Source organism: Podarcis muralis, chromosome 12 (assembly GCF_964188315.1).
Source record: "Podarcis muralis chromosome 12, rPodMur119.hap1.1, whole genome shotgun sequence".
In the NCBI taxonomy this organism is placed as follows: Eukaryota; Metazoa; Chordata; class Lepidosauria; order Squamata; family Lacertidae; genus Podarcis; species Podarcis muralis.
Window position 1 is genome coordinate 4,363,761 of NC_135666.1, and position 27,833 is coordinate 4,391,593.

General features: G+C 48.9%; 1 protein-coding gene across 1 annotated transcript; it reads left to right on the forward strand.

The window, feature by feature from the left end:
• The first annotated feature begins 15 nt into the window (after nt 1-15).
• On the forward strand, nt 16-27,789 carry ADIPOR1 (adiponectin receptor 1). The gene is made up of 9 exons (XM_077936662.1): nt 16-176; nt 5,183-5,255; nt 9,138-9,364; nt 14,474-14,590; nt 18,673-18,844; nt 21,314-21,500; nt 23,282-23,469; nt 23,602-23,795; nt 26,904-27,789. The coding sequence occupies exons 3-9, from the start codon at nt 9,224-9,226 to the stop codon at nt 27,030-27,032; spliced, it is 1,128 nt and encodes a 375-aa protein (XP_077792788.1). The 5' UTR covers nt 16-176; nt 5,183-5,255; nt 9,138-9,223; the 3' UTR covers nt 27,033-27,789.
• The last annotated feature ends 44 nt before the right edge of the window (nt 27,790-27,833 follow it).

Sequence of the window (27,833 nt, forward strand, 5' to 3'; positions counted from 1 at the left end):
CTCCCAACCGGAAGCGGGCCTTTCTGAGCTGAGGGCTATTTCCGGCGCCGCTGCGGCCGCTCTTCCTCTCCTTCTCCTTCTTCTGGCAGCGAGCGAAGGAGGGAGGCGAGTCTCCTCAGGCGGCTGGCCGGGCCTCTTCCGCCTCCTCCGCGGGATGTAGCTGCAACGGTCGTCCGGTAAGCGAGAGTCTGGGCGGGGGGGGGGGGGAGGAGCCGGGGGGGGGGGAAAGGCCTCGGAGAAGCTGCCGGGTTCGGCTTCTGAGAGAAAGAGCCATAGCCCAGGATACGTAGCAGTATATGCAGCTATGTCCGAAGGGAGCAGCTCGCCTGAGGGGGGGGGGGGGGTCCTGTCAGCAACAGGTAGGCACCTTCATAGGGCTGTTGGAGACAGGCTTCCCAAGGGCAGTGTTCTGCGGAGAAGGCTTAGTCCAGTTTTATTATATATATATATATATATTAATAATAATAAATATAAACACACACACACACACACATATACACACACACACACACACACACAGTGGTACCTCGGGTCACATACGCTTCAGGTTACATACGCTTCAGGTTACTGACTCCGCTAACCCAGAATTAGTACCTCGGGTTAAGAACTTTTCTTCAGGTTGAGAACAGAAATCATGCGGTGGCAGCAGCAGGAGACCCATTAGCTAAGGTGGTGCTTCAGGTTAAGAACAGTTTCAGGTTAAGAATGGACCTCCGGAACGAATTAAGTACTTAACCCGAGGTACCACTGTATATGATATTTTTTATACATATACATACATATATACACACAGACACAGACATATATATATATATCAAACTTTGGCAAAGGTGTCATGGGCTTTGAAGACACTTGAACTCAGGATGCAAGGGAGAAACGTGCTAAGAGGAAGGCACGCTTGGCAAATCCACACCGTGATCAACTCCCGCCCGGAAACCAATGTCCCCACTGTGGAAGGACGTGTGGATTAGTAATTGGCCTCCACAGTCACTTACGGACTCATTGTTAAAACCGTGTTTATGGAAGACAATCTTACTTGGTTACGAGGGATCGTCAAAGAATACACACACCCACACACACATATATATACAGTACTTTTTTCCTAGGGGGACGCAGGAGTACACATACCCCTAAGCATTTTGTGAATCTTTGTGCTTTTGTGTATTTATTTCCCCCGATTTCAACTATAAAATGGTGATTTTCTTGAGACAAAATGAGAGTACTCCTAAACATTTTTTTTAAAGTGCTGTGTACACACACACACACACACACACACACACACACAAACAGAGATGATGCAATATCTGGGGGCACAACATTGGCTACCCCTGCTTCAGCCAAATGTAATTTGTAAGTTTAGATCATTAATATTACTATAATTTGTTTCCCAGTTCTGTTAGTGATGACACTACTAGGGTTGCCATAGTTCAAAATGTATGTGAACTGCCCTGAGACCTCCAGGAGATATAAATAAATCCAATAAATAAACACAGGCACACACACATAAATATACATACATATATCTATATCTTCATGCAACACATAATGGACCCTGGTCACAGGACACAAAGCAAGATGCAGTCACGTTGTGTACGAGGCAGGAAATATTAGCAGCCAATAAAGGAGTGCATGAAGAGCTCCTGGGCTCCTCCGGGTGACAGCTAATGAAATAAACAGCAAAAGGAGCCAGCCTCAAAAGTATCTCTTGTTTCTGAAGGGCTGTACTCTGTGGTGTTTTTTTTTAAAGTACTCTATTTGATGTATGGAAGTGAGAGCTGGACCATAAAGAAGGCTGATCGCCGAAGAATGGATGCTTTTGAATTGGTGCATGAGTTTGACCAAACTGCGGGAGGTAGTGGAGGACAGAGGTGCCTGGCGTGCTCTGGTCCATGGGGTCACGAAGAGTCGGACACGACTAAACGACTAAACAACAACAACAAAATTTAAGAGCATGCTTGTTTTCTGCTGCTCCGGAGGGTCGGACTCGAACCAATGGCTTCAAGTCGCAAGAAAGGAGATTCCGACTAAACATTCAGGAAAAACTTTCTGACAGTGAGAGCTGTTCGGCAGTGGAAAAGACTCTTGTGGACTCTCCTTCCTTCCTTTAAACACAGGTTGGATGGCTATCTGTCATGGACGCTTTAGCTGAGATTCCTGCATTGCAGGGGGTTGGACTAAATGACCCTTGGGGTCCCTTCCAACTTGATAAGATTTTATGGTTCTATCAGTCAAGTTGTTGTTTTAAACTGCCCTGTGATCTTCAGATGCAGAGTGGTATATAAATTTAAAATTATTATTATTACTATTGCCCCATAGACAGCAGCCTCTCTTCTCTCACCTACGAAGAACGTTGCTCTTTGGTCACTCTCACAGTCCACAGATGCCCATATTTCCTTGCCTTTTGCTTTCTGTCTAGGTTTAATCCTGGGGATAAAGAGCTTATAGTGGCAGAAACTGCTCCAGCCAGGAGTGGCTTGGCATGTTTCTGACCTGCTGAGGCTGCTGGTGGGGGTATTGTGATCCCAACAGCTTTCTGTATTCTTGTAAACTCCTCTTAATTACCAAAGGGAATGATTTGATTCCAAGTTTAAATGCCCTCCATTAACTCCACCCCCCTCACACATCTTATCTACAGTCTACAGGCCAGGCTCTTGTTTCCTTCTTAAGTTCTTATGCAGTGCTAGAGGAAAAGAGGACTTGACAGTTCTACCTTTTGCTGCTGGCTACTCTGTCTTCCAGTGGCTTGCAAGACTACACTTAATAATCCAGCAAGCTCTGTTACCAGTTGTTTTCTTTCGCAATAGAGGCTGTTTTCTTCTGCGGAAAAGGAACCAGCTATTAGCTGTGCTCTAATAGCGTTTCCTGAATCTATCGCTGGAGAAGAGAATGTTTTTCCTTAAAAGAGGCATGCAGGGTTCTTCGGGGTCAGGATTTGGCAATCTCACTTGCCCCTCTCATGCCAGGAGCTCAATTTTTTTTGGGAGACATGAGGAGGAGGAGGAGGGATAGCCCCAAACCCAAACAGAAGTGGAAGCCTGCTATTTGTTTGAGCTTGTTGGGTGCAGGCAGTGAGCCAAAACTAACTCCTGGCTCCAGACTGGAGGGAAATGGAGCAAAAGTCTTTACTTGTCTTTGGTGATCAAGGCTGTTGTTCAGAGGCAAAGTGCAGAAGGTTGCAGGTTCAATCCCCAGCAGTCCTGGAGAGCTGTGGCCAGTCGGTGTAAGCCAGAGGTAGGCAACATGGCGCCCTCCAAGCGTTGCTGGACTACAACTCCCATCATTCCTGACCGTTAGCTGTGCTGAGGTGGGGCTAATGGGAGTTGTAGTCCAACAACACTGGGAGGGCACCAAGTTGGATAACCCTTGGTGTAGGTTGGTCAAATGGTTGGCAGAGAATGAGGCAGTTTAATACGTTGGATCTCAAACTGTCCTGCAATGGGAGAGTGAGCCCCACACACCTTGCAAGTTTCTGTTTATCTTCAGGATTGCAACCTTTCAGGGGCTGTATGCCAGTGATCTCAGTAAACTAATATTTTTGTTTAGCAAAGAGAAAGCCTCTAAGAATGCTCTGGTGATCAAAAGAAGTTGCGTTAAGATGGTCCATGCTGGCTCTATGGTTAGATTTTTAATGAAGAACAAACACACTTGAAGATTACCTTGCGTTCCATTATTGCCTTTTCCATTGTAATGCACAGCCACAGGCGAACCTGCTTGCGTGTCTTCTACAATTGTTCACACATTGAGACCCAACTGGCCTGGCCGGTGTGTATTCTAAAATAGACCCTCCCCCCAATAACATGCCAGGAATATTTTGGCTGGCAATTGATGTGGAAGGGTATTCCTAAACGATGAAAATTTAAAAGCTACTGTTGAGGATTCTAGGAGTGCTTCTACGTGGCAGCTGTGGAAGTGATGTTGCGAGGGCGCTGGCTTTTTGTGCAGAGTCCACACAACATCCCATCTCAAAAATGCCACCCCGTATCCTCCGCCTGCCCCAATTTAATCAGAGTCTACTCTTTCCATAGAGTTGGTTGTTTTTTACTATTTAGTCAGCTTTTCTGTGGAAACAGTGAATCCAGGCTTGCTGGGCTCTGCATGAGCTGAGCGTTGCTCCTAGAATGTACTTTTGCCACCCGCACAGCAGTTGTGCCTCAGGAAGTGGAAGTTTGGTAATGATTGTGAGTGAGATGCCTTTTGCAAGCATCCAACGTATTGTGGGACGTGGTCTCCCAGGTCCCAATCCAACATGCAAACCACTACACTAAACTTACTCTTCAAATGAATGATAATTTCTGGTGTTACGCATCCATATATGTTGTAAATGTTATTGTGACCTGTGTTTTAAACTCCATCTCCCCCATTTTGCGTATAAGTACACTGCTTATATTAAGGGGGGACGCGGGTGGTGCTGTGGGTTAAACCACAGAGCCTAGGACTTGCTGATCAGAAGATCGGCGGTTCGAATCCCCATGATGGGGTGAGCTCCCGTTGCTCAGTCCCTGCTCCTGCCAACCTAGCAGTTCGAAAGCATGTCAAAGTGCAAGTAGATAAATAGGTACCGCTCCAGCGGGAAGGTAAACGGTGTTTCCGTGTGCTGCTCTGGTTCACCAGAAGCGGCTTAGTCATGCTGGCCACATGACCTGGAAGCTGTCTGTGGACAAACGCCGGCTCCCTCGGCCTATAGAGCGAGATGAGCGCGCAAGAGTCGGTCACGACTGGATCTAATGGTCAGGGGTCCCTTTACCTTTGCACTGCTTATATACATCACTATATATAAAATGATTATTAATAATGATAATTCATGGGCATGTATTGCATATACATGTTAGTGATGCATAAATTTTGCACTCGTGACATTGGGTGTTGGCACAATGTTGTTTAAAACGGCCAACCCCTCTTATAGTAAAAAGTGTGATGAGAAAGAGAGAGAAAAGTCTGGACTGAAACATTCTCTGTAAGCTTCCTAAAGTTTACCCAAAGGGTAATTATTTGGACTGCCAGAATAATGAAACCGCAGGGTGAGAAATAGTAAAGAAGTGAACAAAATAGGAAGGAAGGGAGTTTTGCAAATGAGCAGAAGCTGTGCAACACCTAAGCACAGTTGGGCAAATGCCAGACAAGCTTTTCCTGCATCAGAGAACAAAAGTGTGCACATCTAATCCTTTGAAAATCCTGCTTCTAGGCTTTGCAGAGCTGGAATGTCAAGTTGGGTGGAGCTGTGAGCCAGTTTCCTGCAAAGTGCAACAACTCAAAAGGTAATAAATCGTTTCCTCAGCCTCCCTTAAGTTTCTCTTTAACGCTTCCTGCCTGCATTTAAACTAGGTTCTCCTCAACAGCATGAATGCAATGTTGTTTTCTTTTGAGGGAGTGAGGTTAAATGTCCTCTCTGAAGCTGCACAATTTAGCAAATAATTGACAGGGGTTGGATTATGAATCTGATGGGTCCTCCGAGGGCCTCAAAAGCCGTAGGGTTATTGCCTCTATCCCCTCCCTGAATGTGAAATGCATATTTATCTCCTGTAGGTTTGTCGGCACATTTGAATCACTTAACTCTCATTTTGCCAGGGCTCCAGCAGTTCTCTAGCTTCAGGTTAATCAGTGCATTTTAGTATAGGCATTTTAGTAGTTGGCACAGACTCAGAAGCAGTGTTGACATCAAAGCAAGCCTTGGGAAGAGGACATTTGCCTTGCCTTCCTCCCCTTGCTCCCAGGAGCCTTCGCCAGTCACCTCTTCTGCCAGGAAGAATCAGGAGCTGCAGGCTGCGAAGCTACCCAGGTGAGAAGATGCTGTCCTTGCTCTCTAGAGACCACAACACCTGATGGAGGGGTGGGCAACCTAAGGCCCTGTCAGCTTTGCCTTTGAGCTTGTGCCAACGACTGGGCTCAACCTCTTCTGCCCCAACTGGGCTAGGCAAGCTAGGAAGCACTTCCAGAGACCTTCCACTGCGGGAGAGCAGGTCTAAGTGCAACGGACTCACAACTTTGAGCTGTGAGCACCAAACTCAGCAGAGTATGACCTACACGAAGAACGGCTCTGAAGCTTAACTTCTTTATTCTATTACAGCTACTGCAAACTAAAATAAACTAAAGACTAAAGGAGGCTAGATTAGTTTGGTGGGACGCGGGTGGCGCTGTGGGTTAAACCACAGAGCCTAGGACTTGCCGATCAGAAGGTCGGCGGTTCAAATCCCCACGACAGGGTGAGCTCCGGTTGCTCGGTCCCTGCTCCTGCTAACCTAGCAGTTCGAAAGCACATCAAAGTGCAAGTAGATAAATAGGTACCGCTCTGGTGGGAAGGTAAACGGCGTTTCCGTGCGCTGCTCTGGTTCGCCAGAAGCGGCTTAGTCATGCTGGCCACATGACCCAGAAGCTGTACGCCGGCTCCCTCGGCCAATAAAGCGAGATGAGCCCCGCAACCCCAGAGTCGGCCATGACTGGACCTAATGGTCAGGGGTCCCTTTACCTTTAAAGGAGGCTACTGGACTGCATGAGTGTTACAGTTGCTTATGCAGTCATCTTATCTCTACACAGATAACACTCAAACTCCTACAGAGTCAGGCAGGAGCGGAAGAAGCGATGAGCAGATTCTGCCCCCTCCTTTCTGAAAACATTGTCAGGAGATTCTCGCGATAGGAGGGGGTGAAATATCCACAGGCCCATGGGCCACAAGCGGCCCACGGCAGTCGTTTAACCGGCCCATGAGCTGCCCCTGAACTGAGCCGCCCGTTCGCCGAGTCCCCGCGCTGCGCTAAACAGGTGCAGCACGATGCAGGGACTCGCTTCTGCAGTGCCAGAAATCGCGTCTGCGCAGACGCCGATTTGGCCCATGGAGGGATCTCCGCTGGAGTGAACCGGCCCAGGCAAGGTAACCCTTGCCCACCCCTGACCTGATGCTTCCTGGTTGCTTGGTAGTGTGGGGAGTGGGGAGGAACTTCTAAGTCCAGGAGTTGAGTGGGGTATTGTCACACCATCCTCCTCCCGGAGCCTTCATCATCTTTTAAAAAACAACAATTCTTGCAAATTTATTTTCACTTACGGCCGGTACAGCTTCCTAGGTCCCTGTTCAGTGGTACCTCAGGTTACACACGCTTCAGGTTACATATGCTTCAGGTTACAGACTCCGCTAACCCAGAAATAGTACCTTGGGTTAAGAACTTTGCTTCAGGATGAGAACAGAAATCGTGCACCGGTGGCACGGCGGCAGCAGGAGGCCCCGTTAGCTAAAGTGGTGCTTCAGGTTAAGAACAGTTTCAGGTTAAGAACGGACCCCCGGAATGAATTAAGTACTTAACCCGAGGTACCACTGTACTGCGAGGGTGTGGAAATTGTAGCCCTCCAGTTTTGGGACTACAACTCCCATCAGCCCCAGTCAGCACGGCCCGTGGTCAGGGGTGATGGATGTTGGAGTCCATCGGCATCTGGAATGTCATAGCTTCCCCAACCACGCCATAAACGGTTGTAGTTGGTGAGAATTTACATGTCTCCTCCACATTTGTGAACATAACCACTTACGCTCATGCAAACAGGGATTTTGACCCATCTCTCAATTTCTGTGGCTTTCTTTTTTATCAGCTGGCATCTGCTGACTCTCTTCCCCCACACCCCACCCAGATATGGAACAAATTGCTTTCCTTGTCCACCCTCAGATGAATCATGTCGACTGGCCTCAAATTGAGGGCAAAATGCAGCTTAATTTTATAGAATTTTGCAAGGTCTTTTGTGTTTTTTTCTCTGAATGGCTTTGAACCACAGCTCTTTGAAATCTCATTTTGGAATACACCTGTATAGTTGCAGGCACCATTCATTCAGCGAGGTTGCCAAATTCTTGTTGCTTGGAGGACATTGTTCCTCAGTAGTGGACTTCTGATTGGCGCTTTTAGAACATAATATTAGTGCTAGTTGGGCCTCCATCCTTTCTGAGCGGCCCCTGCAGCCCCTGGTAGGAGTTTTGCCCTCCTACAAGGTGTGTGTGTATACACACACACTATTTTAATTCATAAAAATTACACACTTGATGGGGGACTGGGCGTGAAAACACCTCAAAGCAGTTGGCGAAGGCTAATTTCTAAGCCGTTGGAAAAACAGCTTAATAGGGAAATACCTAAAGCAGAGAAGTAGACTAGCAACTTCAGTAATAAGACCCCCATTGTTTACTTTAACCAATTCATCAACAAAGCAATTTTAAATTTTTTGATCCATTCTTTATTTTTTAAGAAGTGTGCTGGGCTGTAAAGCAGAGTGAGTGCTTTAACTACCGTATTTTTTGCTCTATAAGACTCACTTTTTCCCTCCTAAAAAGTAAGGGGAAATGTGTGTGCGTCTTATGGAGCGAATGCAGGCTGTGCAGCTATCCCAGAAGCCAGAACAGCAATAGGGATTTCTGCTTTCACTGCGCAGCGATCCCTCTTGCTGTTCTGGCTTCTGAGATTCAGAATATTTTTTTTCTTGTTTTCCTCCTCCAAAAACTGGGTGCTTCTTGTGGTCTGGTGCGTCTTATAGAGTGAAAAATACGGTACTTGAAATGACTCTTAAGTGCAGTAACCTAGATGGAATATCCTTTCTATCTCACACAGTGAATGCATCTTTCAGTCTGCTGTGACACAGGCACACTTCCCAGGGAGGTTGTGCCAAGTGAAACTGGGGTTTGCTCAGCAGCCATTTCTGAAAAGCCATTTCTGAATTTTTTCTGAGCTTGCATTTATCTGCGTTACTTGCCTATTGAATGTTTTGCTATTGCTTTACTTGCATGGCATTGTGATTTTGGAGACAGATATATTGATGGAAGTGTCGTTATGGTGAGCTGCTTTCAGCTCAGTGTTGTTGCTGGAAAAGCAGCGTGCCAATATAAATTTTTGTTAAATGAATCATCCGCAATCGCTGGAATAATTTCCCTGCCCCACCTTTCAGCACTCCCCCCCCCCCCCCCGGTGATACAGATTAGGTTTACCGCAACTTGTGCAATTAATCGGCTAAGATGCCTTTAACTGGGTGACAGCTCTATTCAGTTAATGAAGAAAGAGAATTTGGAAGTGTTCCAAGCTTCTCTGAGGAGGAACATCCAATATGTGTCTGGAGGGGGGAAAACACCTCTTTTCAGAAGCAGACCGGTTTACAAATCAACTTGTTCTTCTTCCTAGTGAGAAGTCTTCGTCAGGGTGCTGGGCAGGCCTGCTGTTCATCTGATTTCCGAAAGGGGAAGAGGCCTGGTGTCTGCGCTGACCAAATGTCGTCCCGCAAAGGCTCAGTTGCCAGCCAAGGAAATGGGCCTTCAGCTAATGGCAGGGAGAGGGAACTCGTGGAGCTGGCTGAGCTCGGACCCCTCTTAGAGGAGAAAGGAGACCAAGCGGCAACCACTTCGGCCATTGTAAGTAAGCTTCCTGCCAGAGAGATGCTAAACCCCATTAAAGCAAAGCTGTTTTCAGATTAATGCCTTACAGGGCGGTGGGGTGGATAAAATGGGGAAGGGCGGGGACCATGCATGCCCCACCCTCAGCTCCCTGGAGAAAAGGGAGGATATGCTTGTAATGATAATAAAAATATTATAATAATTTGTTATTTATACCCCGCCCATCTGGCTGGGTTTCCCCAGCCACTCTGGGCGGCTTCCAACAAAATATTAAAATACAGTAAAGCATCAAACATTAAAAGCTTCCCTAAGCAGGGCTGCCGTCAGATGTCTTCTGAAAGTCTGGTAGTTGTTCTCTTTGACATCTGGTGGGAGGGCGTTCCACAGGGCGGGCGCCACCACCGAGAAGGCCCTCTGCCTGGTTCCCTGTATCCTCACTTCTCGCAGCGAGGAAACCACCAGAAGGCCCTCGGAGCTGGACCTCAGTGTCCGGGTAGAACGATGGGGGTGAGACGCTCCTTCAGGTCCACTGGGCCGTAAAGAAATACCTTTAAAGGTTTATCTTCTAGCTGCATGTCAGCACATGTTACTGACATTAGGCAAGTGCTCTTGCTATATATGCTTGCCACCCACAAGCCTATCGAGAAATACAAATAATAATATAATATTCACTTCCTGTACAGTGGTACCTCGGGTTACATATGCTTCAGGTTACAGATGCCTCAGGTTACAGACTCCCCTAACCCAGAAATAGTACCTCGGGTTAAGAACTTTGCTTCAGGATGAGAACAGAAATCGGGCTCCGGTGGTCCGGCGGCAGCAGGAGGCCCCATTAGCTAAAGTGGTTCTTCAGGTTAAGAACAGTTTCAGGTTAAGAACGGACCTCCGGAACAAATTAAGTACTTAACCCGAGGTACCACTTTATTAGTTTTGCTGGTTTCATTTCTTTGTAATGATGGACGTTTGGGCATTTTAAAAAAAATGTTCTGTGGATTTTAGCTTTGCTTTATCTTCTGCTTTATTAGCACACTGCTCTTAAAGTGGTTTACGAATCCTTCTAAATAAATAAATATAAACCATACAAGCATGGCAGGATTTAAGCATGGTACCACCAGGGAACTTTGCGTTCTCCACTGGGAATAAATAAGGCCGGAGGAGGGAGAGCAGGGTCTTCGCAAGCCCCCCTCCTTGTTACAAGGAGATGTGTCTGAATTTGTGATGGGAACACATCCATCATTTTATTTCATGTATTTATATGCTGTTCGTCACCAGAAAAGTCTGCAAGTGGTTTGCAAAAAGATAACAAATATAACAGAGGTGTTTGTGTGTGTCTCTGTGTTATATACACCCAGACACCACAATGTCTGTACACTCCCCAAAAAAACATATTGGGAACTGTAGTTAAGGGTGCTGGGATTGTAGCAAGGCAAAAGCATAGCAGCTCAATTGAGGGTCATGGAAAACAGATAGGAAACAGGTGATGTTCCAGTTGTCATTTGAAGCTCATCGCATTGGTTCCTCCCCTTTTTCAAGGGGCAAGGGAGGGAAAGTTCCAGAAGGTTGTCCCTACCCCAGAGAAAGGCCCCGCTTCCAAGATACCATAAAATGATAGATACAGGTAGATAGCCGTGTTGGTCTGCCGTAGTCGAAACACTTTTTTAAAAATAAAAATCCTTCCAGTAGCACCTTAGAGACCAACTAATGTTATTGGTATGAGCTTTTGTGTGCATGCACACTTCTTCAGATAGCTTAGTTGGTCTCTAAGGTGCTACTGGAAGGAATTTGGTTTTATAAAATGATAGTTTGCCAGTGATAGTATAGTTAGCAGAGCCCAATCAAGTCTCTCAAGTCTTCGTTCTAGGCATTAAGGCTCTTGCCATGTCTTCGTCAAACAACCATAAATATACTGGCGAATCCTATTAGCGGCTTTGTAGCTGTAATCTTGGCAGCTTGTGTGATCCCTCGTTTTGACCTTCACCTAGCCTATCGGTGCTGTGATTCTGCGCAGTGCTGGATCCACATCTCTTGGTATATAACTTTTAAAAATATTGTTTAGAATGGGTGAAAGCGACCGGCCCAGAGGCATCCAGTGACCTTGATGGCTGAGAAGGTCTTCCCAATCCAATTCCAACCTTTGAACACACCAGTAGAATTACAGTGGTGCCCCGCAAGACGAACGCCTCGCAAGACGGAAAACCCGCTAGACGAAAGGGTTTTCCGTTTTGGAGGCGCTTCGCAAAACGAATTTCCCTATGGGCTTCCTTCGCAAGACGAAAGCCCATAGGGAAATTTCCGGGACAGCGGGGAAGCGCAGCGCGTCTTCCCCACTGTCCTCGGACCTCCTCCGAAGCCTGACAGGGGGGCGGAGAGGTTTTTTAAAAACCCCGGGACAGCGGAGGACTTCTCCGCTGTCCGGGGCGATTTTAAAATGCTGGCGGGCAGGAGCGAAGCCTCCGCTGCCGCCCGGCAGCATTTAAAAAAACCCGGGACAGCGGGTTTAAAATCGCCCCGGGCGGCGCGTTTCTCCACTGTCCCGGAGGGCTTTTGAAGGCAGGCGGGGGGAGCAAAGACTTTCGCCCCCCGCCCGCCTTCAGAAGAGGTCCTGGACCTCTTCTGAAGGCGGGCGGGGGGCGAAAGTCTTTGCTCCCCCCTGCCTGCCTTCCCGGGAGAGTGGAGAAACGCAGCGCAGCGCTCTCCCGGGAAGGCAGGCAGGGGGGAGCAAAGACTTTCGCCCCCCGCCCACCTTCAGAAGAGGTCCAGGACCTCTTCTGAAGGCGGGCGGGGGGCGAAAGTCTTTGCTCCCCCCTGCCTGCCTGTCCCGGAGGGCTTTTGAAGGCAGGCGGGGGGGGGGGGGAGCAAAGACTTTTGCCCCCCGCCCGCCTTCAGAAGAGGTCCAGGACCTCTTCTGAAGGCGGGCGGGCGGCAAAAGTCTTTGTCCCCCCTGCCTGCCTTCCCAGGGGCTTTTAAATCGCCCCGGACAGCGGAGAAGCCCTCCGCTGTCCCGGGGTTTTTTTAAATGCTGGGGGTGGGAAGAAAAGCCCTTGTCCCCCCCCCCCAGCCTTCAGAAGAGGTCGGGGGACAGACTGTCCCCGGGCCTGGTCTGAAGTCGGTTTCCATAGGAACACATTAATTGATTTTCAATGCATTCCTATGGGAAACCGTGCTTCGCAAGACGAAAAACTCGCAAGAAGAAAAAACTTGCGGAACGAATTAATTTCGTCTTGCGAGGCACCACTGTACTAGCATTAAATGCAGGAGCTCAATGGCATTTGATTAAGATAGGCCCGCCTTCCGCAATCCGATGCCCTTCAGATTTTTTGGACTCGGCCAGCGCATCTGGGGCTGATGGGAGACTTCGTCCCAAACATCTGGAGGCTGCCAGGTCTGGGTGTGTGTGTGGGTGTGTGCGCAGGGCAAAAACGGCCCTTGCGGCATTTTCTCGCAGCTGGAATGTATAGATTTCGCAACGAGTCTTCTGAAGTGGTTGACTGAGAGCCTTCAGACTTTGCAAGGCTGCCAGCTTCCTCCCTTGGTCCATTTGCAGAACTGCCCGTGCGATGCAACTCGAAGGCTATGCTTCCTCTCACAGTCCCGCTTCTCCTTGCAACTGCGAACTTGCCTTGTTTTTTCCTCATTGTGCTGAGAACGTAACAGGCAGAGCTTTGAGCTGGCGAACAGGCCTCCTACGCCGAAGCCCGCCTTGTAGGAGACGGGCGGCTGAAAAGGAGAGCCTGCCCTCCTCTGTTCTGCTTTGGCGGGCTGCGAGTTTGTTTCCTGGGCCCCAGCCAAGGAGAGAAATGGAGTTTGCCAATTTGAGTTGCCCTCTTAGCAGCAGACAAGGAAATGCCGTTACCTTTAATCCTTTCTGCAAAGGAAATCTGGGATTAGGGCTGCAGCGGGGTTATAGCGGTCTTGCTACATGTGCAGACAGTCACAGAGGGGGTTCCTTTTGGGTGACTGGAGTTCTCTGATTGCTGCGTCTTCTCCTGCTGCTTACCACGCGCTCCTTGCTTGCTGTCTGTGGCCCTCCTATACTGCTCTGTACAAAACTGGAGATGTTTTCTGGTGTCAAGTGGTCTTCAATCACCTTCAAGCAATTTCAGGCTGGGCTGTTACAATTTTATTTATATATTTCCGTTATTAACAACCCAAAAGTGCAGTAACAGGGTATTGCACACCCACACACCCCAACACACAAAGCAAACAAGCAATCACCAATAAGGGAAAGAAATGGTGCATAAATTATGACATCCATATTTCCTGAGCTGGTGTGCTTGATAAAGAGCCTCTTAAGTCTCAAGCACAGGAAATAAAAACTCAGCTTGTGCTGTGGAGGTCTTGTGCAAGAAACCCACTTCCCCACAGACCCACCCCCTAATAATAATAATAATAATAATAATAATAGTAATAACAACAACTTTTATTTATACCCCACCCTCCCTAGCCAGAGCCAGACTCAGCGTGGCTAACACCAATAAAATCACAGTAAAAACATAATACAGTGGTACCTCAGGTTACATACGCTTCAGGTTACAGACTCCGCTAACCCAGAAATAGTGCTTCAGGATAAGAACAGAAATCGGGCTCCGGCGGCACAGCGGCAGCAGGAGGCCCCATTAGCTAAAGTGGTGCTTCAGGTTAAGAACAGTTTCAGGTTAAGAACGGACCTCCAGAACGAATTAAGTACTTAACCCCGAGGTACCACTGTAAGGGAAAAAGGGGGGGGGGGAGGAAAAAAAACCCCAATTTAAAATACAGGTTAGCTGATAAATCAAGACCATAAGGGGAGGGAAACATAAGGGTCAGACCGAGTACAAACCAAAGGCCAGGCGGAACAGCTCTGTCTTGCAGGCCCTGCGGAAAGATGTCAAGTCCCACTAGGTCTTTTAAAAAATAATAATAATAAGGAAATTGCTGGGAAAGTTGTACTGTAACATGTGGGATAATGTGTGCTTTGACTCAGCACCGTCCAAGCTCCCTGCAAACCAGTCAGGACAAACGCTCTCTATATGCACAGGTGGTCCGGAAGGAACCCATGAGTTTGGAACATCTCTTTAATATTCAAGAGCATTTTCGGTCTCACCCCTTGCCCTTTGCTCAGGCTGTGTGATCTCGTCCTCCTCCTAGGTTCAAGACCAGCCATGCCCAGCAACTCAGGAGGAAGAGGAGGAGGAGGTTCGGGTGCTGACCCTCCCTCTGCAGGCGCATCATGCGATGGAGAAAATGGAAGAATTTGTATACAAGGTAACTTTGGGTTGGCGCTCTAAGCTGGTATTGGGGCTCTAAGCTTCCATTGATTCAGATGCAGAACTGGGTATGCTGTGTTCTCTGACCTCCTTCCTTGCTTTGCAAGCAAAACAGGAGCATGGCAAATTGAATTTGAGTTTGATAATAGTAATAATAATAATTTATTATTTATACCCCGCCCATCTGGCTGGGCCACACCAGCGGCGTAGCGTGGGTTGTCAGCACCCGGGGCAAGGCAAGTAATTTGCGCCCCCTAACCCGTGGATTTGTGCCCCCTAACCCGTGGATTTGCGCCCCCTAACCTGTGGATTTGCCCTAACCCCAGATGTTGCGCCCGGTGCGGCCGGCCCCCCCTGCACCCCCCACGCTACGCCACTGGGCCACACTGGGCTACCTCCAACAAAATATCAAAATATAGTCGTCTGTTAAACATTAAAAGCTTCCCTAAACAGGGCTGCCTTCAGATGTCTTCTAAAAGTCTGGTAGTTGTTCTTCTCTTTGACATCTGGTGGGAGGGCGTTCCACAGGGTGGGTGCCGCCACCGAGAAGGCCCTCTGCCTGGTTCCCTGTAACCTCACTTCTCGCAGGGAGGGAACCGCCAGAAGGCCCTCGGAGCTGGACCTCAGTGTCCTGGGAGAACGTTGGGGGTGGAGACCCCTTCAGGTATACTAGATCTCAAGGAGGGGTGGGGAATGTGAGAACCTCAGGATGTTTGCTAGACCCTTGATGTCATGGACTGGCTGGACGCAGAGGAACAGTGGGAGGCACCAACTGGGGAACCCCCAAAGGAGGGAGGCTCAGAGCCTGATGAGTGGTTGTGGGGGCACGATGAGCAGTCAGAGGAAGAAGAAGGAGCAGGCTGGGAGGGGGAGGAGGTGTCGGAAGCTGAAGAGGTAACAGGGCTTAGTGAGCGGTGAGAGTCTGTGGCAGAGAGCAGTCCAGAATCGGAGGCAGAAGCCGAAGCAGGAGAGTGGAAGTAGGGAAGCCAAGAAGCAAAGAAGAGCCAGGCTGGCGAAGAAGCCAGGGAATCTCCCTCTCCTGCTGCCACCAGCTCCCCATCCTTCTCGTCTCCCTGAACCAGAAGAGGTGTGAACAGCAGAGTCAGGGGCATCGGCAAAGTCTCAGATTGCATAGGAGGGACCAGCTAGAAGAGGAGATTTAGGCAGCTGTGGGAAGGTTGGGACCTTCACTCCCCATAACTGCCTCATAGGGGCAAGATCTACTGGGACGAGTTGCTGTGCTCACTAGGCCAGGCCTCCTGAGTCGACCTTGTTTCCTTGAAGAGTTAACTTCCCTGCTGATCTAATTCCCTCTCCTGACACTTGACCGTTGCCATCTGCTGGGTCTTGTGAAAGTTAAGGTAAAGGTAAAGGGACCCCTGACCATCAGGTCCAGTTGTGACTGACTCTGGGGTTGCGGAGCTCATCTCGCTCTATGGGCGGAGGGAGCTGGCGTTTGTCCGCAGACAGCTTCTGGGTCATGTGGCCAGCATGACTAAGCCGCTTCTGGCGAACCAGAGCAGCGCACGGAAACGCCGTTTACCTTCCCGCCGGAGCGGTTCCTATTTATCAACTTGCACTTTGACGTGCTTTCAAACTGCAGAAGCTGGGACCGAGCAACGGGAGCTCACCCCGTCATAGGGATTCGAACCGCCGACCTTCTGATCGGCAAGTCCTAGGCTTGGTGGTTTAACCCACAGCGCCACCTGCATCCCTTCCTTGTGGAAGTTAGAGAACATCTAATAATAATAATATAATAATAATTTATTATTTATACCCCGCCCATCTGGTTGAGTTTCCCCAGCCAATCTGGGCGGCTCCCAGTCGAGTGTTAAAAACAATACAGCATTAAATAGTAAAAACTGCCTTCAGATGCCTTTTAAAAAGAAGATAGCTGCTTATTTCCTTCACATCTGAAGGGAGGGCGTTCCATAGGGCGGGCGCCACTACCAAGAAGGCCCTCTGCCTGGTTCCCTGTAACCTCACTTTTCGCAATGAGGGAACTGCAGAAGGCCCTCGGCGCTGGACCTCAGTGTCCGGGCTGAACGATGGGGGTGGAGATGCTCCTTCAGATCTACTGGACCGAGGCTTCCCAAGACGAAAAAACCGCAAGATGAAGAGACTAGCGGAACGGATTAATTTCGTCTTGCGAGGCACCACTGTAGCTGCTTATTTCCTTCATATCTGGTGGGAGGGCGTTCCACAGGGCGGGCGCCACCACCAAGAAGGCCCTCTGCCTGGTTCCCTGTAACCTTAGTTCTTGCAGGGAGTGAACCGCCAGAAGGCACCTGGATCTGGACCTCAGTGTCCAGGCTGAACAATGGGGGTGGAGACGCTCCTTCAGGTATACAGGACCGAGGCCGTTTAGGGCTTTCAAGGTCAGCACCAACACTTTGAATTGTGCTCAGAAACGTACTGGGAACCAGTGTAGGTCTTTCAAGTCTGGTGTTATGTGGTTTCGGTGGCCACCCCCAGTGGCTGCCGCATTCTAGATTAATTACAGTTTCTAAATCACCTTCAAAGGTAGCCCCACGTAGAGCGCATTGCAGTAGTCCAGTCTAGAGGCCCCCGTCCTACTGCCCAAGACACTCCTACAAGCTTTGGCTAGTCAAGCAGTTCCCTGGAAATAAAATAACGGAATGAGCTCACAGCTCTGTCCAGTTACGAAGCCTCGCCAGTTTGAAAGAAGTAGTCTGTGGTTCTTCCTCCAGACCAATCCCATTTCTGTATGGCCAGACTTGTTTTGGAGGCATCAAATCCACTTCTTCCTGCCTACTAGAATTAAATTTTTAGACCGGGACGGGGGAGCCTTTTCCAGCTTGAGGGCCACACTCCTTTCTGGGCAGCCTCCCAGGGGCCATGTGGACCGAGAGGCAAAAATGGGCACAGGCAATGGTGGACAGACATTTGGGTCACATTCATACCCTGCCCTCCCCAGCCAGAGCCGGGCTCAGGGCGGCTAGCACCAGTAAAATTACAGTAAAAACATAATTGGGGGGGGGAATCAATTTAAAATACAGGTTAAAATGCAATTTAAAATGCAGCCTCATTTTAAAAGTAGCCCATAGATCAAAACCATAAGGGGAGGGAAACATAAGGGTCAGACTGAGTCCAAACCAAAGGCCAGGCGGAACAGCTCTGTCTTGCAGGCCCTGCGGAAAGATGTCAAGTCCCTCAGGGCCCTGGTCTCTTGTGGCAGAGCGTTCCACCACGTCAGGGCCAGTACTGAAAAGGCCCTGGCCCAAGTTAAGACCAACCTAACCACCTTTCGACTTGGGACCTCCAAGATGTTGTCATTTGTAGACCTGAATGTCCTCCGCAGGGCATACCAGGAGAGGCGGTCCTGTAGGTACGTGGGTCCTGGGCCGCATAGGGCTTTAAAGGTCAAAACCAGCACCTTGAACCTGACCCTGTACTCCACCGGGAGCCAGTGCAGTTGGTAAAGCACCAGATCTGCAAAGGATTTGTTTTCTGGGGAGCTAGCCCAGTTCAGGTCCTCGGCCTCCCCTGGGACATGGGCTGAGAGTTCTGATGTGGAGGCAACCCACGATTTATGCTGCAAATATCCTGATCAAAAGCTGTGCAAGAGTCACTTACAGGAGGGGTTGTGTGGGGCTGCGCCCCAGACCGTGCGTTTCACAGCCTAATGGCGGCTCCCTCCAATAATAATAATAATAATAATAATAATAATAATAATAATAATAATTTATTATTTATACCCCACCCATCTGGCTGGGCTTCCCCAGCCACTCTGGGCGGCTTCCAAAAAATATTAAAATACTATAATACATCAAACATTAAAAGCTTCCCTAAACAGGGCTGCCTTCAGATGTCTTCTAAAAGTCTGGTAGTTGTTGTTCTCTTTGACATCTGGTGGGAGGGCGTTCCACAGGGCGGGGGCCACCACTGAGAAGGCCCTCTGCCTGGTTCCCTGTAACCTGACTTCTCGCAGGGAGGGAACCGCAAGAAGGCCCTCGGAGCTGGACCTCAGTGTCCGGGCAGAGCGATGGGAGTGGAGACGCTCCTTGTGCCAATGCGCTCCCAGGTACTGACTGCCCCGCATGGTTTGGTGTGTTGCAGGTCTGGGAAGGTCGCTGGAGGGTCATCCCCTACGACGTGCTGCCCGACTGGCTGAAAGATAACGATTACCTCCTGCACGGGCACCGGCCCCCCATGCCCTCTTTCAGAGCCTGCTTCAAGAGCATCTTCCGCATCCACACGGAGACGGGCAACATTTGGACCCACTTGCTAGGTGACCCTGACTTTTTGGTTCCTACTGTAATACTCTGGGTCTCTGGTACCTGTGTTAATGTTGAGAGGGACCATCTCTCCCCCACTGCGACTTTTTCTTCCCTTGGGGCACTGGAATTGTCCACAAAGGTGGTGGGTCTAGAATTTGGATCTAGAATTGTCCTCGTCGTTGTCCTGCCCATCTTCTCTACCCGATTCTAGGCTTCAATGTGATCTACGTTGTGGAGATCTTGCGTATCGTGCAAATCGTTCCTATGAACAACGTAAGGGCCTTGGGAAGGAATTGTATACGGTGGTACCTTGGTTTACGAACTTCATCCGTTCCGGAAGTCCGTTCTTAAACCAAGGCGTTCTTAAACCAAGGCGTGCTTTCCCAGAGCAGCGGGGGACTCAATTTACAAATGGAACACATTCAACATGTTCTGCTTCCAAGGCAAAGGACACAAACCAAAACACCAACTTCCGGGTTTGCAGCGTTCTTAATCCACGTTGTTCGTAAACTAAGCTGTTCTTAAACCAAGGTACCACTGTATTGTGCTTTCCCCAGGGGTCTCACTGTTTAAGCAAGGCCGTTTGGCAATAATAAATAGTAATAAATTTTTATTTATACCCCGCCCTTCCCAGTTTAAAAACCGGGCTCAGGGCGGCTAACAACAAATTTAAAACACTTAACTATAAAAGCGGCATAAAATACAGTATAAAAACATGAATAGCAATAAAAATCAAAAATCAATTAGATAATCCCCAGGGCTAGCTGGCTGAATTGGTCCTACTTGGGCCAGCAAGGAGGCCAGGGGAGAATTAGCTGTGGGGTCTCAGAGCAGGAAATCTTCATAAAAGGGGAGGGGGGGGGAAGAAAAGGGAAATAAAAGATCAGGCTGAATTCAAATTAAAGGCCAGGCGGAATAGCTCTGTCTTACAGGCCTGACGGAAGGAGGTTAAATCCTGCAGGGCCCTGGTCTCATGGGACAGAGCATTATACCAGGTCGGAGCCATCACTGAAAAGGCCCTGGCCCTGGTGGAGGATAGTCTGACTTCCTTAGGGCCCGGGACCTCTAAACTATGGTTATTCATGGACCTTAAGGTCCTCTGTGGGACAGACCAGGAGAGGCGGTCCTGTAAATACCAGGGCCCTAAGCCATGGTACACGTATTTGGTCCCAAGCCTCCTCAAGTCTGTTAATGCGGACCATCATTTAGATGGGATGGGAAATTATGATAGTTTCTTAGGTGCCTAGTATTTTATTCCTTCCTCCCGGCTTATTTCTGGGATGGGAAAGCCTTCTGATTGTCCGCAGGGGCTTTTCACAGTGGCTGATCATCGTCGTCATCAGTTTGTGGACTTGGAAGGGAACCCGAGGGTTATCTAGTCCAACCCGCTGCAAAGCAGGAATCTCGACTAAAGCATCCATGACAGATGGAGAGCCACAGGCGACTTGGCCTGATCAGTTTGACAGTGCCGGCCTCTCCACCTCTTCATAGAAGGAGCTGTAATTGTTTGCATCCTCCTCAGGCTGGGTTCATGTTTCGAGGCTGAGATGGCCTCTGCCCCCTTTGTGCAGGGGTAGCCAATGAAGTGTTCTGTAGCTGTTTTCAAGGCCACTTCTGATCAGCCCCAGCCAGGGATTATAGGCACTGCTCCATAAACTGGAGGTAGTGGAACTTTCTGGTACAGTGCTGAAGAGCACAGCGTCTCCTTCCCCAGATACATTTATGTCCACCCCTCTCTTAAAATCTTCAGATGTGCTCTTAATAACCTTTTTTATTCTGGGGAACTTGCGCTCTGCCCTGGAATTCCTCCCGATACTGTCTTGGTTTTAGTTTTAATATGCCAGTTCCTATTCCCCTGGTTTTTATCGGGTTTTGTTCTCCTAGATTTTTATTGCATTGGTTGTATAATAAATTTCTCCAGTAGCACCTTAGAGACCAACTAAGTTTGTTCTGGGTACAAGCTTTCGTGTGCATGCACACTTCTTCGGATACACAAGAACTTATACCAGGCTTCCTCAGCCTCGGCCCTCCAGATGTTTTGAGACTACAATTCCCATCATCCCTGACCACTGCTCCTAGCTAGGGATCATGGGAGTTGTAGGCCAAAAACATCTGGCGGACCGAGGTTGAGGAAGCCTGGCTTATACCCAGAACAAACTTAGTTGGTCTCTAAGGCACTACTGGACAATTGACATCTGCTGGGAGGGCGTTCCACAGGGCGGGCGCCACCACTGAGAAGTCCCTCTGCCTGGTTCCCTGTAGTTTTATTTCTCGCAGGGAGGGAACCGTCAGACGGCCCTCGGAGCTGGACCTCAGTGTCCGGGCTGGACAGTTGGGGTGGAGATGCTCCTTCAGGTATACTGGGTGCCAAATGCTATAACAGAGACTCTTTGGTCTTTTGATAAATCAGCTAACAGGACTCCCTCCCTCCCTCCCTCCTCCTCCTCTCTTTCTCTCTCTGCTCTGCATTTCCGCTCCAGGTTTTGTGCTGTTCCTTTGCCTGGGGATCCTGACCATGCTCCGGCCGAACATGTACTTCATGGCCCCTCTGCAGGAAAAGGTGGTCTTTGGGATGTTTTTCCTCGGGGCCGTGCTCTGCCTCAGCTTTTCCTGGCTTTTCCATACAGTCTATTGCCATTCGGAGAAGGTGTCCCGGACGTTTTCCAAGTAAGTCGACCTGGAATCGAAACCCGGGTCGATTAAGACACTCAACTGTTAAGGGTTTGTTTTTGTTTTTTTGGCTGCTAAGTGAAATGTAGATAAATTTGGGGCAGCTGTGATGCGTATGTATGTTTTTAATGCATACCTACTTAGTAGGTAAAGGTAAAGGTACCCCTGCCCATACGGGCCAGTATTGCCAGACTCTAGGGTTGTGCGCTCATCTCACTCTATAGGCCGGGAGCCAGCGCTGTCCGCAGACACTTCCGGGTCACGTGGCCAGCGTGACAAGCTGCATCTGGCGAGCCAGCACAGCACACGGAACGCCGTTTACCTTCCCGCTGGTAAGCGGTCTCTATTTATCTACTTGCACCCAGGGGTGCTTTCGAACTGCTAGGTTGGCAGGCGCTGGGACCGAACGACGGGAGCACACCCCGCTGCGGGGATTCGAACCGCCGACCATGCGATCGGAAAGTCCTAGGCGCTGAGGTTTTACCCACAGCGCCACCCGCGTCCCACTTAGTAGGTAGAAAGGCTGAAAATGAGAGTAAGAGCAGAACCAGCCCCTGGCAGTGCTTCTGTTCATGAACCCAAAGACAGGTTTGAACTTTGAATCTACATCTAATCCAGAATGCCCCAATGGGACTGGTGACTGGGAGCGGCCGCCAAGACCACATAACACCAGTCCTGAAAGACCTGCGTTGGCTCCCAGTACATTTCCGAGCACAATTCAAAGTGTTGGTGCTGACCTTTAAAGCCCTAAACGGCCTCGGCCCATTATACCTGAAGGAGCGTCTCCACCCCCATCGTTCAGCCTAGACACTGAGGTCCAGCTCCGAGGGCCTTCCCTGCGAGAAGTGAGGTTACAGGGAACCAGGCAGGGGGCCTTATCAGCGGTGGCACCCACCCTGTGGAATGCCCTCCCACCAGATGTCAAAGAGAACAACAACTATCTGTCTTTTAGAAGACATCTGAAGGCAGTCCTGTTTAGAGAACTTTTTAACATTTGATATTTTATCGTGTTTTTAATGTTCTGTTGGGAGCCGCCCAAAGTGGCTGGGGAAACCCAGCCAGATGGACGGGGTATAAATAATAAATTATTATTATATCTGAACATTATAGTGGGGTTACCTCATTCATAGAATCGTAAAATAACAGTTTGAAAGAGACCACACGGGTCATCTAGTTCAAAAAAAAACCCCTGCAGTTCAGGAATCGCACCTAATTCCTCTTTCCTGGCATTTTCGCCTTCACACCGACTGAAATGCAAGTGTTTGTACAGTAGTCAAAATCGATAGCCCCTATGGATTGTAGACACGGGGACGTGGGTGGCGCTGTGGGTTAAACCACAGAGCCTCGGACTTGCCGATCAGAAGGTCAGCGGTTCGAATCCCCACGACGGGGTGAGCTCCCGTTGCTCGGTCCCTGCTCCTGCCAACCTAGCAGTTCAAAAGCACGTCAAAGTGCAAGTAGATAAATAGACCACTCCAGCGGGAAAGTAAACGGCGTTTCCGTGCGCTGCTCTGGTTCGCCAGAAGCGGCTTAGTCATTCTGGCCACATGAGCCGGAAGCTGTACGCCGGCTCCCTCGGCCAATAAAGCAAGATGAGCTCCGGAACCCCAGAGTCGGCCACGACTGGACCTAATGGTCAGGGGTCCCTTTACCTTTACCTTTATGGATTGTAGAAAAAAAGATAGTATCTCCTTTCCCGAAGCAAACGTGACTTGTCATTTCCGGAATATGCAATACGCCTCTCACTTCTGCCTGGTTTCCGTTTGTGTCCTTCCTAGGTTGGATTATTCTGGGATAGCTCTGCTGATCATGGGGAGCTTTGTCCCGTGGCTGTACTACTCTTTCTACTGCTCCCCGCAGCCCCGACTTATCTACCTCTCCATTGTATGTGTGCTGGGTATCTCAGCCATCATCGTCGCGCAGTGGGACCGGTTTGCAACGCCGAAGCACAGGCAGACGAGGGCAGGTAGGGCGGCTCTCTGTAAAGGACATCAGTACCGCGGGAGAAATTTCCCTTGGAGTTGGGAAAGTCTGCCTTATATCAGGTGCTTTCCTTTCTGAATACTTGCTTGAGATCTCCCTTTTCTCCTCCTCGCAGGGGTCTTCCTGGGGCTCGGTCTGAGTGGGGTGGTACCCACCATGCATTTCACCATCGCTGAAGGCTTCGTGAAAGCCACCACCGTTGGGCAGATGGGCTGGTTCTTCCTGATGGCCGTCATGTACATCGCAGGAGCCGGTCTCTACGCCGCCCGCATCCCCGAGCGCTTCTTCCCTGGCAAGTTCGATATCTGGGTAAGTGAGGCCAGCGAATGGTGTGGTATTTGGGTTTTTTATTTTTATTTCGCAAAATTTATGCACTGTTTGATTGTGGTCTTTTTTAAAAAAACCAAACAAACATCAAAGCGGTTCTGAAAAGAAAATGAGACAATGTCAGCAAAAGCAACTCTTCAAAACATTTGAAAGATTAAAGAACAGAAGGAGACCTACATCAGCAATGCCTGGCCAAACTCGGCCCTCCAGATGTTTTGGGACTACAGTTCCCATCATCCCTGACCACCGGTCCTGTTAGCTAGGGGTGATGGGAGTTGTAGTCCCAAAATATCTGGAGGGACGAGTTTGGCCATGCCTGCGGCTTAAACAAAAATGGTTTGGGTGGTCTTCGGAGAGGGTACCTTCGACAGGCAAGAGCGTTCAAGAATGCGGAAGTGGTGCCACACGCGAGAGATGGATTTCTCAGAAAGGTGGGGTGCGTGTTATGTGGCACCTGTAACAAGTGCCAGTTTCCGCAGTTTGAAGCTGCCAAGTGGGCATTGGGGGGGGGGGGTGAGGAGACCTCACAGTTTGAAAGATACCCAGTCAAATCATTAGGCGGTGCATTTACGTGTGTGTGTGTCTGTGTGTCAATCAGTGTCATCCCCTATTTCTTTTTTCAATTTTTTTCAAATTCAAGTTTCACAAAATTATACACAAACAAAACACACAAACAAACAAACATAAATCATAACCTTATTAAAATTACACTTATTAACATTGTTAAGTGACTTCCTCGCTTCCCCCTGGTTGAATTTCCATGCATATACCGTATTTTATGCACCATAACACTCACTTTGGTACTTATAATTCTGGTGTACATCACCTTGTAGCGCGACGTGAAGGATGGTATAGGGCAGCGACTTCCAACTCCCAAGGGACTGCTATCTATAAAAATCTGGCAGTGATCTACCCATTTTTTGGGGGGTGGGAAAGCCTGAGTTATTAACCTTTTTTTACGGGGGGGGGGCTGGAATCTGTTGAAGTTCTGTTGGGGGTGTGTGGAATTGCTCACCTTTCACAACGACGCACTGGAAATGACTACAGTGGTACCTCGGGTTACATACGCTTCAGGTTACAGACTCCGCTCACCCAGAAATAATACCTCGGGTTAAGAACTTTGCTTCAGGATGAGAACAGAAATCGTGCTCCGGTGGCACGGCAGCAGCGGGAGGCCCCATTAGCTAAAGTGGTGCTTCAGCTTAAGAACAGTTTCAGGTTAAGAACAGACCTCTGGAACGAATTAAGTTCTTAACCTGAGGTGCCACTGTATACTCTTTTCAGCGCCTGCTAAAAGCTTTTTCGTTTACACAAGCATATCCACTTTCCTTTCTGAGCAAGCAAGTCGCTCGTGAAAAATTCTCTTATTGAAGCAGAAAGCACAATGTGGCAATGCAGTTTAGCAACACCATGCCTAGCTATCCTCCTTTATAAAAATATTTATACCGTGGTACCTCGGGTTAAGAACTTAATTTGTTCTGGAGGTCCGTTCTTAACCTGAAACTGTTCTTAACCTGAAGCACCATTAGCTAACGGGGCCTTGCGCCGCCGGAGCACAATTTCTGTTCTCATCCTGAAGCAAAGTTCTTAACCTGAAGCACTGTTTCTAGGTTAGCGGAGTCTGTAACCTGAAGCGTATGTAACCCGAGGTACCACTGTACTTTCGTTTCCTGACTCATTGGCAATATAACATTAAAGACCACCCATTTGACGCTATGGAGTAAAAGAGCAACGGGTGAGGGAGAATGGGAGTTTCACTACACTAATTATCACAGCCGCAGATCGAGACGGTCCAGCCGCAAACTTCCAGGGATCAACCTGTCGATCGCTGTTGACTGGCTGGACATTGCTGATGTTGGGGTACCAAAATAAATAAAAATATAATGTGCCGGCAGCTCCACAAGGGCAACTTAGCAGTTGCCACAGCTTTTAATGCATGGGTAGGCAAACTAAGGCCCGGGCGCCGGATCCGGCCCAATCGCCTTCTCAATCCGGCCCGCAGACGGTCTGGGAATCAGCGTGTTCTTACATGAGTAGAATGTGTCTTTTTATCTAAAATCCATCTCTGGGTTATTTGTGGAGCATAGGAATTTTTTTCATTTTTCCCCCTTCAAAATATAGTCTGACACCCCCCCCACAAGGTCTGAGGGACAGTGAAAAAGTTTGCTGGAAAAGTTTGCTGACCCCTGTTTTAATGCATACAACAGACATCCCCAACCTTTCGGCCCTCCAGATGTTTTGGACTACAATTCCCATCATCCCTGACCGCTGGCCCTGTTAGCTAGGGATCATGGGAGTTGTAGTCCCAAACACCTGGAGGGCCGGAGTTTGCCTATGCCTGGCATACACGGGTCTATCGCGTCTCATTTAATCCCAGCAACAACCCTTCGAGGTAGGTTAGGCTGAGAGACAGTGGCGGACGCCTGTGCCCCGCAGTGAGCTTCATAGGTTTTTATTGTTTTTGGTTATTCAAGATTTTCTTGATTTGCAAAAGTGTGTGTAATGTCTCTCTCTCGTATTTCCCCCCCCCCCCCCATGTAACATTTTTACAAATCAGTTTCATTTGTTGAGACATTAGGAAGAAAAGGGGGAAAGAGGTGGGTGGAGGTGGGGTCGGGTGGCAATGTCTCTATTTTACTTAATATATGTGGGGTTTTGTGTCAGCGTCACATGTGCAGGTTCTCTGCTGTTCACTTGTGTTCCTTTGGTGGTGAGAGAGGTTGGGGTTGTCCCAGGGTGTGGTTGTTCATTTGTGGTTGGCTGTGGTGGTCTTTGTTTTCATGTGTGAGTCGGGTGGGTGTTTTGGATCAGGTTCGCCATATTGATTCATATGCTGTTGGTGGATTTTTGTCGTTGTCTTGTTGGGCTGTGTATGCGATAAAGGGGAGCCATCCCGGGGTGAAGGCGTCGTCTTCTATTTGTCCCTGTGTCAGTTTCAGTTGGTTGGTTAAATTTTCTAGTAGATACTATTTGGTACCATTGGTCCTAGTCCAGCCCTCTAACCACCGCACCTCACTGCCTCCCTTGCCCAAACAGCTGTCCCTGGCTCTGATTTTTTTTTTTTTTATGCCCTCCTTGCATTTCCCGCAGTTCCAGTCTCATCAGATCTTCCACGTGTTGGTGGTGGCGGCAGCCTTCGTCCACTTCTACGGCGTCTCCAACTTGCAGGAATTCCGCTACGGACTCGAAGGAGGATGTACTGACGACTCGCTCCTCTGAGGACAGCAGGAGGCTTAGTACACACTTCCTAAGTGCTTTTAAAGTAACCTTCTTTGCTAAAATCAAAAAAAGGAGACTCTGAACAGTTTCGTTTCTTTTTTCTTTTTCTTTTTTCAAGAAACTTAGGAAAAGTTGGCAGTGGTTATTCCTGGCTTCTCCTCTAATGGAGGACTGGACGCGGGAACGGGATGGGTTGCCAACTGTCCACCGGGTGGAAGTGCCTGTAGCCGCAAACCCCTTTTTTTGACTTCACAGGAGTAACATTGGAATTTTCGGGACACAAGAGAAATTCTGGCAAAAAAAAAAAAAAAGAGAGAAAAGGAACCGGGGGCCCCTCTTACATGCTCTTTGATGCTGCAAACATACCCCATGCTTGAAGAGACACTCTGAGCTTCCCATTTCCCCATCGTATCCGAAGGAGGCGTCGTATTGATCTGGCAAGGGCGACGGCGTCTTCCTCCCTGCCGGGGTGCTCAGAGGCGGGTGCTTAGGGCTGTTTCCCCTTTAATTTTGTCTTTCTTGACAAAAGCAATGTATGCCTAAAATCGAGAGTATTTAATATTTAATATTGAGCTTTAAAAGAAAACGGAGAGAGAGGAAAAAAGGCGCTATCTTATCCCTCCAGCCTATTCTTACTGGAGAGCCGTTTCGTAGTATTACAAGTGGGGTGTTCTTAACTTAGGGGGCTGTAGAGCTGCTGTAGCTTTTTATGTCGAGGTGACTGAAATAATAAAAACAGACGTCTGATGCTGTGGAAGGCTGGGGAGTTCAGGGGTTTGGTTCAGAGACCTGCAGGGAATC